The sequence below is a fragment of the Phalacrocorax aristotelis genome, chromosome 7 (assembly GCF_949628215.1).
Source record: "Phalacrocorax aristotelis chromosome 7, bGulAri2.1, whole genome shotgun sequence".
Taxonomy (NCBI): Eukaryota; Metazoa; Chordata; class Aves; order Suliformes; family Phalacrocoracidae; genus Phalacrocorax; species Phalacrocorax aristotelis.
The window spans coordinates 43,458,122-43,470,113 of NC_134282.1; the positions used below are offsets into that span (position 1 = coordinate 43,458,122).

The 11,992-nt window shown below is 50.7% G+C and overlaps 1 protein-coding gene across 3 annotated transcripts in view; it reads right to left on the reverse strand.

Annotated features, from left to right (window-relative positions):
- The window catches only part of SHC4 (SHC adaptor protein 4), a 34,952-nt gene extending 29,848 nt beyond the window's left edge, over positions 1–5,104 (reverse strand). For 2 of the 3 annotated variants that reach the window (XM_075100412.1, XM_075100411.1), the window contains exon 1: positions 3,260–4,663. In XM_075100412.1, the coding sequence (XP_074956513.1) occupies positions 3,260–3,838 (579 nt within the window). In that variant the 5' untranslated portion in view covers positions 3,839–4,663. Of the gene's footprint in view, positions 1–3,259; positions 4,664–5,036 lie in introns of those variants that run through there. The other variant, XM_075100414.1, reaches the window with a different exon arrangement.
- Between the last annotated feature and the right edge of the window lie 6,888 nt (positions 5,105–11,992).

An 11,992-nucleotide genomic window follows, 5' to 3' on the forward strand; every position in this document is an offset into this window, starting at 1 on the left:
CTTGTCACAGCCATAATGAACACCAGCAGGAGACACAAGTGCCATGGCTGCTATGGGCACTGTGTAGAGACAAGCTCAGCTCCAGATGGGCGGCGCTGTGGGAAGGCACATAATGGGCAGAACATGAACAAGGACAAGGTAAATATCCATCTTGTAAATCCTGCAGCAAACTGCGTACAAAGTATGTTTTGAAAGAAAACAGTGTGGGAATCAGAGCCATCCGGCCTCCTATTAAATATGACTATTTGGGCTAATTATTATTCGCATAAGCATCTGAGGGGAACAGGTGCTGTTACAGGTCTCAACTTTCTTGCCAGGGCCCAGGTGACACATGGCCACAGCACAGGTGCCCTGTCAGCACCAGCCACGCACAGCCACAGCTCCCTCCTGGGGAGACACAATGAGTCACAGCATTGCCTCTTCTAAACCCAACCCCTGAAAGACAATTTCTGCCTCAATCCAGTCCATATGGAACAGCTTCTGCCCTAAGGCATTTTGTTACTTCACCATATTATTGCCTTTCTAAAATAACTGCAGATCATTTCCACGTAAGTACCAAATCCTCTTCAGACTCTGATTAAGCTTTTAAAGCCAAAGATCTCCAGTAGCAGCAATCCCTGTAACATACACCTGACCTTCTTCCTCAAATGGTCTCTGGGGAGATCCCAGTGATCCTATACCCTAACAGAGTGCCAGAAGCTGCATGGGGACAGCACAGGAGGCATGAGGACAAGGGCCAGGGGAGGGAGTAAGGATTGGGAGGATTAGGTAAGGACTGGGAGCAGCTCCCATGGCTGCCCAGCCCCACAGTCTCCCAGCCCCACTGTGCCTCCAGGCAAGACCATCCCACGCTCCCTTCACACTGCAGCCCTGTGCTTCCCAGCCCTCTGAGGCTTCATTGCAAGCTCCTGGAGAAGCATCGTGGTCCCTGGGTAAATGAGCACCTTGCCCATGCTCTGATGTAGAGGCCCCAAAACCCCCAGGCTGCTTATTTACCGACCTGCTTGTTATTAAAGGGGCTGGTTGAAAAAAAAACACAAAGCGTTTGGCCAGGACATGTTTTGGCACAAATAGGCAATGCTCTCGCAGCTCTCCTGGGCTGGCTCCTGCAGCCCACAGCCACAGGAGCAACTACAGTGGGATGATGCAGGAAAGGTGCAGCCAACACTTCCCCGTTGTGTTGGGAGGCTCCTGCCAGCAACGCCCTTTCAGAGAGATTCCCTGAGAAATGTCCTGACTTCCAGAAAGACCAGCAGAAAAACCATACTGGAAATACAACCTGGGAAGCAGCAGGAGGGGACAAGCCCTTCCCTGCTTCACACAACCTTCCCATCAAGTCCTTCTCTTTTTTTGCTCTTCCTTCTGTCTTTCTTGCTCATGTGCTCCATGGCAGGTAACACCTCAGTGCCTCTGCTCTTGGCCCTGAGCCACAACGGAAACCTGGGAAATTCCCCCGTGCTTCATTGTCTCCTCCCTGTGCCAGGAACTGAATTCTTTAAGCTGCCTCTGGCATTAGCATTTCAGTATTTGAATCTCTATAGGTACTTCAAAGCCTTAATCACTAGCTCTGCTGCATAGGGTGCTGTTCAAACTGCAGCACACAAGGCAGATCCCATGCGGCAGGTGCTGGGCGCCATCCATCAGCACAGGCCTTTCTGTGAGCTGGCCAAAAGCTTAGCATCTGGAGCTGTGGTGGCCTTTGCATGATGAAATAGTGCAGCCCTTCCCTCCATCTGCTGCGCCCCAGGTGAACGTCCGAGGGCCTCCTACTGCTCCACTCACAGCGGTTGGTGCTGTGCTGGGACACCGGCACATTTCAGCCAATAACCCATCAAACCAGCTGTGCCACTGCTGCCAGATGCCAGGCAGGTGTCTCATTCCTGCTTGGTGAAAGGTGAACACTGCTATTTCCCCATGCTGCTTTTCTCCCCTCTGACTTGCCTGCCCTCCTGCTGCAGTTGGAATGGGAGTGATTGATTGATTAATTTTTGTTGGCCTCGCACCTTTCTTTAGACTTTCCTACTTGCAAAACATCACATGGGAGACACAAAATTTGCACGGCTTATGGTTTTTTTACTCCTTCTGGCCCATTTTGATACCTCCTGTACACCAAAGTGAGATCTTACACACATGCTCTCTTAGCACCCTGCCTGCAGCCCACCAGGAGGAATAGATGCTGGTTAATAACTCCTTGTACGGCTTGCTCCTGTGGTTCCCCCTTGCATATCAGGGGCAGGCATGAGGGCTGTGACAGCTACAGGACCCCTCGGCCAACCCAGCCATTGCATGAGTATTTCCAAAGCAGGTTTAGACAGCTTTCTCTGCTATCTCCCCATGGTCTGCACTGGATCCCTCCATGCAACCAGTGGGTGGTTTTTGCCCTGGAGTGCTTTTGACAGGTGAAGCGTAAGCACTAAAATGTGCAGGGTCAGAGGTTCAGAGTTTAGAGAAGGAAGCAATGGCTAACAAATGGAAAGGTCTGGGCACAGAAATATGAAGTCCAGAGAGGAAAAGAAAATTAAAAAGCTCCCAGCTGTGGCAGGGGTTGAGGGAGTGAAAGCGCCAAACCTAGGAGGCATGGTCTCCTCTTGGCCACTGAATGCTAATTAGAAGATGACACCCATCAAACCCAGTCCGCAACATAAAAAATATTCCAGGGTGTCTTCTGAAGAAATAGGCAGGGTTTTCTGTACACAATCATCACCAAGAAAATCAAACACCGCCCTATAGCATCAAAGGAGGAGGGTGGCTTTTGCATCCTGCCCGCTCACCTCCCAGGGTAGGAGGCACAGGGGAGAGGTGCTCTGGGCAGCACCAATGGTCCCAGCAACTCTCCCACGTCACCCATGGCAAACCGGTCAGCAGCATGGGCCAGCGTGCATCTAGTGCCTGGGAGCTGCTCTGCAAAGGATGGGAAGCCCTTTCTGTGGGTCTCCTTCTCCCTCCAACATGCATTTCAGGCCAGAGCAAACCCTGTCTGAATTGCTGCTCCTGCAATTCAGAGGACCTCTGCACTCCTCAGAGAGTCTAAAGATAGCCTTTTGGAAATGGATGTTGTGTTACCTCTAGGAACGGCTGTGGGCCTTTTAACTCCCTTAGTTCAACAGCACACCCCTACATACATCAGGGGACAGGAAATACATTGGCGAAGTCTGTGGTTTGAGGCACTGTCTGCAGGAGTGGGACCACAGAGGTCACCCTGCAGCCGCCTGCACGGTTTGCTTTGTCAGAGAATGAAAACCCTGGGAGAAGCACTCACCCGCACACTATAGGTGGTTCCTGGCTCCCCCGTATTTTCACCGCTCTGGGTGAGGGTCCTGTCCTGCCTGCCCACAGGAGCGGCCTCCTCAGCAACCCGCACGGTGCAGTCACCCGCCGGTTTTGGGGTTAGGGCCAGCTTGTCCAGGTCCGGCTGTGGATAAGAGGCTGAGAGGCAGCTGATCTCAGGCGAGGTTGGGCTGCTCGGGATGGTCACACACTCCGTGAGTTTAATTCTGGGAACCTCTTTCACTCCCAGGCAGAAGCTTTTCAGCCCCGGCAGATTTGAGGGGTTAGCAAGCTTAATGTTAGCCATCCGGGGGATCAGTGTGCACAGGGTGGTGCAGGTGTCCTGTGGCCCCAAGGAGACATCTTCTGTCAGTAAATTAGGTGTTGAAGAATGGGAAGAGGAAGAAGAACCTTTGATATCTAAAGATGTATTTTGCGTACCTTCATCTAGGGATGTTATCGAATCATTCCTGAATCGGCTGTACTTAGCCCTGTGCAGCATTCCTGGATGTCTGAATAACCCCACATACAGGATGTGTCCACCGAGGCTTTGCTGGCTGCGTTCTCTCATAGCCTTGGCAGTTCTGTAACTGGATACTCTTGCATAAATTGGCTCTTGTAGATTAATTATATGGAAATCAAGCAAGTCAAACAATTTTAAAACCAGAAACTTATTGGATATTTTTGATGACTCCCTCTCGAGTGATTTCTTTTCCCCAATTGACGAGGCTTAAAACTGCATGGTCATTTGGTATTCTGTAAGCAGTAATAAAAGCAGTATAAAGGTACGGCAGCTTAAGGTGAAGAGCCGCTATCCAAACCTGCCTTCATTCCTGCCTCAAGCCAGGCACTAGATCCCGCCGAGCTCCGACGACTCACAGTTGTAGCACCGTTCACCGCGCAGTCCTGGCTGCAGCGGAGGCTCAAGCGCATTCCACACAAAGCAGAGCAAAAGAGCTACAGCCTCAAACACGTTTTCAGATCGGCGTGAACCCCGTAAGGTGCGCGGCTCTCTGCATTTCCACCGCCGGCCGCCCCAAAGACGACGAGCATCCCCCCGCCGCCCCGCGGTCAGGCACAAACCCCGTATTTTAAGAAAAACGCTGAACGGCGCCGGCAGCTCTCGGCGTCAGGCTCGCTAATTCTTGCGGGGAAGCCCCTCAGCACCATAATCCAGAAACAACCGAATATTGCTGCGCCTCGGGCGCTGGTTCCCGCAGAGCCGCCAGGCAGCAGCTCCGCTCCGCTCCACCCCGCCCAAGCCGCCCCGCCGCAGCCCCGGCCGCCGCCGCTTATGAATGAAGTTTTTGTGAATGAGGCTCGGCGCGTGCAAGTGGGCAGCGCCGTGAATGGCGCTCGGCGGGCGGCCGCGGCCCGGCGGCCCGCGGGGTGCGCCTCGCAGCCAATCGCCGGCCACCGCCGGCTCACGCGCCCTCAGCGCGCGGGGAGCGGGGCGGGAAGGGGGGGAGCGAGGGGGGACGCCGGGGCGGGCGCGACCCTCCGGGTGGTGCCGAAAATCCCTCCAAAGTGCGGCGGCTCCCGGCGCCGGAGCGCAGGACTGGGGTTCCGCCGCCGCCACGGCGCCCCCGGCTACCCCCCGCACCGGGGAGGGACGCGCTGATCCCGGCGGCCTCCCCGCGGCTCCGCTCCAGCCGCCAGCCCCGGCGGGGCCAGCCCGGCTCCCCCATTGCGTGTGCCTCAGGCAGCGGAAGAAGCGAGCTGGATTGATTTTACTCACTGCAAATATCTGGGCCCTCAGCACGAGTTACCTCCGCTCCGTGAGGGGTTTCGACGCCTCCGGCAGTGTGGTGGAAAGAAAAATGCCACGTCATGGGGGCCAGGCCAGAAGGGGAAAACCGGCACAGCGACCTGGGTTCCCACCGTTAGCTGAGGTCTTTTCTCTCTCCTGAGTTTTTCAACATTGAATTCACCTTCTTCATGCTCACAGTGACAGTGGCCTCGTTCTCTCCTCGCATTTAGTGCTGTAAATCAGCCGCCCGTGGATGAGGAGAGGCCGTGCTGCCGCTGCCCTGCTTGTGACAGGAGGAGAAAGTCATGGGCAGAGAGCTGGAGAGACAGCGAGCTCAACGCAGCCATTGCATTTTTTTCCTCTTGTATGAGAGCTGGTATTAATCCTAAAAGATGTAGCAGTTGCTACAATGAAGTAGGGAAAACCCCCAGTCCTGACTCTGCTGGTAAAACATGGCCCAAAGAGGAAGCAGGTGCTTTTGCATCAACCCTTTTTGAGGAAGACATCTCAGACTGCTCACAAAATCAAACCCAAAGGCAAAAGCTGGACCGGCCGCAAGTTACAAAGAGTGTCTAATGTCTCATGAAGCTTAAATGATGGCTTTGAGCACAAAAGGATAGAAGATGTTCAGAAGTGATTAGCAGCACTATTGATTGTACATTAAAGCACAGCAACTCTCGGCGTGAACATTTTTATTTCTCAACTCTTTAATTCCACACTCAAACGCAACATCAGCACAGCTGGAAGAAACCTCTGGGATGGCCAGGCCACAGTGCCCTCGCTGGCAAGGACGAGGGACCAGAGCGGGGGTAAGCTGCGCTTACCATAGAGGGGACAACGAGGACCGGTGTTCAGGGAGATGCTGGTGCCCCAGGCTCCTGTCTCGGGTGACCTCCCAGATTTCTCTTTTTACTGCCATGAAAAACATATAACTGGACAAACCAAATTTCATCTTCTTGCGAGATCAGCCTTACAACCTTTTCTCTGAGCACACAGCAAGGGTCTTCCTGCCTTACAACAGCCCCTCGGCATAGATGATGGCACCAGGAAAGGGTGACTTGGTGACCGGGATGCTCCCCTGTGCTTTGGCTCAGGCAGAGACTAGTTCATGGCAATGGGCCACCTCTGGGCCTCATGCTGGGCCTCATCTCCTGAGCTCTCTAACCAGCTGCTCCAAGAGGTTTTTGTCCAATTCCCCAGGAGGCAATTCGAGCCTTCCTTACCCGCATGAGTGAGAAGAGGAACAGGTGGGGGCCCTGCTGGCCCTGCAGGAGATGCAATCCCCTCTGTGTCCTACTGCAGCTGACAGCCTGGAGGTAAAAAGGGGGAAAGGACTGGCTTTAAACCTGTGTGGTGAAAGGGGATCTTTTCAAGACAAAGATGTGATAATGCAACAGCCTGTCCTTCACTAATCACCCAGAGCTATTTCTTGAGCCCTTCGTGGCAACAGCACCTGCTGCCCCACGGCCAAAGTGTCACCCGAGTGCTGGGTTGGGTTGCCGAGGGGCGAGGGAGGCCAATACATGAACTAGCACTTCTCGGCTCACAGGCACCAGCGAGTGTGATTACGGTGTGGGAGGTGAAGAATAGCTGGTGTTTAACAGCAAGTTCCAGAGAAAAAAGCGATTGTGACAAACTCTGTTTTCAGCAGTGATCAAGGAATAGAAGCTCGAGAGCAGAACGCAGCAAAGAGCGGCATTGTCCAAAGAATAGTAGTCATTGCGGGGAGGGGGAGAAGGAAGAAAAAGAAAAATGCTGTGCCTTTATAAATTAAAAAGCCTTTTTACCAAGGCTAAAAACAAGATTTCTGTTTAAGATACTGGGAAATCAGCCTCCAACCAGCACAGAGAACAAAGCTTCTTTAAGCACTGGCGAAACTGAGCGTACAGCCTTGTCTTCAGCCTAAAAGGGGCCTGTGTTTCTCAGTTATGGCTTGAGTTCCCAGTCACCTGCAGTGCTCAGGGCCAGAGGAGCTGCCCCAGCTCACTGCCCACCTGCCCGCTTCTGCCCAGTCTGGCCCAGGGAAGATACAGGAAAAGGGCATTTTGCCCCTTCACATGGCTGCTGACATGCTGCTGAAGGTCTGCACTGTGCAAGCTTTCTCAGGATACATGGGAATGCCCTTCTGGTGCAGTTATTAACTGAAACCTCCCTTGCTCACTACATTACTAGGCCTATCACACCCAAACCTTCCATCACACCTTGTTTACAGCCCCAAACAGTCTCTCAGCCTCAAATATGCCGTGTGAAAAGCTGATGTGAGCAGCCCCAAGTCATATGTTGTCACGGGGACAGGAGCTTTGGCAGGTGTAACCACATTGGCAGGGCAACACTATTGCATAGGAGTGGGAGCAAGCAACCAGCTACAGCCACCTCCAACACCCCTCTGAAAAAGCTGCAGAGAAGGAGGGGAGCTAGCAACAGCCACATCTCCAGCATCACCACAGGAAGCCTTTGCAGCAGGAAGGAGCAGTGCCAGCCCAGAGCCCCAGGAGCCCCCAGGCACCCTTGGGAGTGACACCATTTCAGATTTAGGGCTGAGGGATCACAGCTCTAGAAGGCAGCTAACACTGCCTCGCCACTCTCCCCTAGCAGTGCAGGGGCCAGGCAAGGCAGATGCCGGGACACATGCACATGGTACTCGCTGGTGACAGGAGAGCTCAAGTCAAATTGGGGACCAAATTAGATGACAGCAGCCAGTTCAGCAGTCTTGCACTGGGAATGTGTGTGGGAAGCACAGGGAGCGAAGCTGTTGGCTGCCTGCAGCACACACCCAAAATGCAGTTGTACCCTTGCAGGAGCCCAGAGGAAGCTGTTACATGCATCTTGCAACCAGCATGACAGAGCTCAGCATTTCTGTTAGAGCACTGAGTAAACAGGGGATTTTTTTTCCCTGTATAAATAGCAACAGCAGAGTTAATTCATGCTAAGGTGCACTGAGCTGATCCGCCTTCCTTCCTCATTGACATGCCTGGCTGATGTGGGCAGAAATCAGCCAAGTGTTACAGAACAGCATGAAAACCCCATAACCAACAAGGTGGTAGCAGATACCTTTGGGAAGCCCTGGAGCATGCTTATTTGCACTAGCAGAAGTCCAGCACAGCCAGAGTTTCATTTCAACTGAGAAAAATTTATTTTCCCACATATTGAATCACTCTCACTGTTTTATCTCCTATGGATACCTTTTCCTTGTTCTGAATGAGAATGATCAAAACCAGGCATATTTGGCAACTGCAGCCCATCTCCTACTATTCAGGAGAGTCACAGAGGGTTTGCAGGGGCTGAAGGTGCAGAGCAGAGAGCTAACGGGTTTGAGAAGGACAGCGTCATGGCTGCTACCACATCCCTGGGTACAAAAGTCAGAGATTAGACTATCACTCTGCTGCTGTTCTAGCTCTGAAGGATCCAACAACGCTAATCCCAAAAAACATGTCCTAGGGTGAGTTACAGACAAGTTGCAATTTTCCTTCTCGGGCACTACTCTGTGTTTTGCTCGGTGCAGTTTAACCATTCACAGCCATGTTACTTTGTCCAAAACAGCAGCTACAAGTCAGCCAAACCCCTCTGGGATAAAACAGCAAAGGGCAGCTCTGCCTGGGCGATGGGCACATTCTTGCAGCTGGGCAGGCGAGTAGAAGGCCCCAGCACAGTGAACATGTTTCATGCCCTTTCTTTTCACCTCCTCTTTGCCTGGCAACAGCACCACCTCCTCCTTCAAACTCTGGTGGGCTTTGCCTTTTCTACCAGGACAGCTCCACAGCGCAGGGGCAGACCAAGAAGCTGGAGACTCCTGTGCAAGGGACTGAAATTCAGAGCCCAAAACTTGCTCAACAGCCAACACAAAGCCAGTCCTTGCAGCTACGACAGCACTTACGAGCAGCTGAGCTGAACACCAGAAGAGAGCAGTGTAGGGGACCTGTGACCCTTCTGCAGGAGGGGTGATACCAGCCTCTGCAGGCTCGACAAGGGTGTACTGAACACATCAGAGGTGGACAGAGCTACTGCAAGCCATCAGAGAACATGTTGCCTTAACTACTGCTTTCTGAAAGGAGATCTGCATCCTAAGATACCCTAAAGATACCTTCAGTAGCACTTGCTGGCCTGCCTCAGCACGACTTGAAAGATGACCGAGTGGCCATAAGCAAAACCCAGCATCACCTGATGCCTGTTGTCCCACAAAGTGCTGAAAGCAATAGCAGATTAAGTATCTAGTAACTGGCTCCAGCTTTGCGTGCAGGCCCGCAGCAGGAGGGATACAAATTTCTGCCTAAAGTAGCCTACAGCTTCAGCTCTGCAGAGTTGCTCACCACATGAATTGAGTTTCATCAACAGCACCACAAAACTATGGTCACCTTGAAAGGAAGTTAGAAGCAGTCATGCTTCAGTGGCATCACAGGGCTTTGTACACATGCGATAGCACACAGGGAACATCCATTCCTGCAAGTCAGCTTAAAGCTATATTTTTGTAGGGCAATCCACTAAGCACATATTTGAAAAGAATAAATCCTGCATCACAGTTGAACTTCTCCCAGTGGCTCCTCAGCTGTGCAGAAGAGATCCAAGGAAAATGCTGAAGGACATACCCTCACTCAGCATTTCCCATCCTTAGATGGTTGCCTTTAACTTGGCTGTAGTAAATCAGAAAGGAAACCATGATATTAGGGCATTTCTGATTGCTTTGTTTTTGTTAATGTGCTTTCTTTCTCTACAGTCAACATTCTTCCATAAGGAAGGTTTTGCAAGAGTTTCTTCCAGTTCTTGCTACTTAAGCTTTTTTTGGCCAAATGTCCTCACCTCTCCAGTGCTCGCCTACTCCTCAAGACAGTCGATAGCAAAAAGGGTACTCACCTTTTCAACTGCAGCTGGAAAATCCTCAGGAGTTTGAACCCATACTCTCAGGGGCGGAGTCTATCTGACAATACACCCTTCCATTGCTTGAAAAGTATTATAAATAACTCTCTTTTTCTGAAAGATGCCATCCAACAGGAATTTTACTGCAACTTTTATTTGAAAAATGTACAAAACCCCACAAGATTAGGGTGATACTATTGCTTTAAAATTCTTCAAGAAATGGAGTAGCCTACTATGTAGGTATAAAGCCTTGTAGAAACACAAAGCTGTTTTAAATTTAGCATGGATGCATGTTAGCTTTCCCTATGACTACAGACCAAACCGCTGCCTGCATGCACGGTGCTACCACAGCTTCTGCAGCCTCCAGGGGAACCTGAGCACAAACAGAGCTGCTGTACAGGTAACTGTAGGAAACAGTTTACTCCATGCCCCATCTACCTGTTCCCTTTATATGAAAGCAAGCCTGTTACCAGTGTTACATGATTACTGAATTCTTCTTTACTATCCTTGAAAAACACCACTGAAAGAGATAGCTGGGCACTTCAGATAGTGTCCAGATGGACACCCGCACACATCTGCCTCACAAGAGAGCTCACCAAGCAGCAGTGGAAAACTGTAACTTAACAGCTGTATCAGGGGTGTGTAGCTGTTGCAAAAAAAAAAAACCCAAACCCAACCTTCCAGCCTTGGTTTCCCTGCATTTTGTAGTGACTGCTATCTCATAAAAGACACCAAAAGATAAAGGCTCCAGCTGCATCACTTCCTTTAGCGTGTGTTGTGGTGGTGTTTTTTTTTTGTTTGTTTGGGGTTTTTTAAGCAGTTTTGAACAAAAACATTTTTTAAAAAAATCTATTAAAAATAAAGCCTCTCCAGCTTTTATACACAGTGATCCTAAAAAATCTGAAATCAAATCTGAAGAGCAAGCTATGTTGCCAAAGTAGTGCAATACAACTGACTGGGGTCTTTCCGCACGTTACAGACACGCAGGATCATATCCTCCCAGGCCAGTTGGTATACACCTGGCACCCAAGAGCCAACGCTGCTCTGGGAACACAGGTGGGGCTAGTGCTGCTTGTAGGAACTTTAGTGCAGCAAAGGCAGGAGCCATTTTTCTCTTGCAGTTCTTCTGTGTGCACAGCAATAAAAAATGCCCAGTGCTGCCCATGGTATTACTTTAAAAATTCTCAGTAGAGGCAAGGAACTTCAAGGGAACTGCAAACTGGTTAGTGCTTTTTTAGTGGTGAAGAAGTGGAGAAGAAAATTCAGTTTGTAAGGCTGAGGGTAATTAATTTTCTCGTCACTCAGTGCCACCTATTTTTTTGTACTTTCCCAAACTCGTATCAGGTTGAAAAGATGCAGGCAAAACCTAGATGTGAGGAATAATTCTGACAGCAAGTGATAGCACCTACAAAGTAAGGTTTGTAAGAGGAGCCCTTTCAACAGAAGACAACTGCAATAGCAGAATTGAAACATGAAGTTCAGGCACATAAATAGAAAATTCAAAATTACAGGACGAAGCTGTATTCTTTTTGAATTGCTACAAATAATCTCACCCGTGGGAGTTGCAAAACCAGTTAATGACGCTGTTAGTAGAGCCGCAGAAGCATGAGTAGTTACTAGTGAGTCACTGGAGAACAGGGGACAACATGCAGAGAACTTCGTGTTATTTTCCAAAGGTGACTTCATGCACCAGTATAACAATAGAGGCAAGTCAACTTAAATTCTCCTATATTAGCAGCATGCAAGAAATTCTAGTTTTTGGATGTGCCTGTGGTTATTCTTACTCATTTGGTCTTAAGTAAATGTTATTTCCAACTCAATATTCTGTCCCTGGTTCAGTCCCATGGTCTCTCAAGAATGGCAGGGTTTTGTATATAATATTTTTCTGGTCATCATTGTGATGGTGCATGACAACAGGGACCTGGACTCCATAATGTGAAAAATCCTCAGCCAATTCCATTTTTCTCTTCACCTCCCCACCAGTGCCCACTCCGCCTAGGTGAGCGGAGGGACTCTGCCCCCTGCGCGGGCCCTGACGCCTGCCCTGGGGCCCAGGCCACCACCAGCCAGAGGCGAGGGGCCACCGCGGCGCTTCTCCACCCTGTGGCCAAGGACGGTGTAACA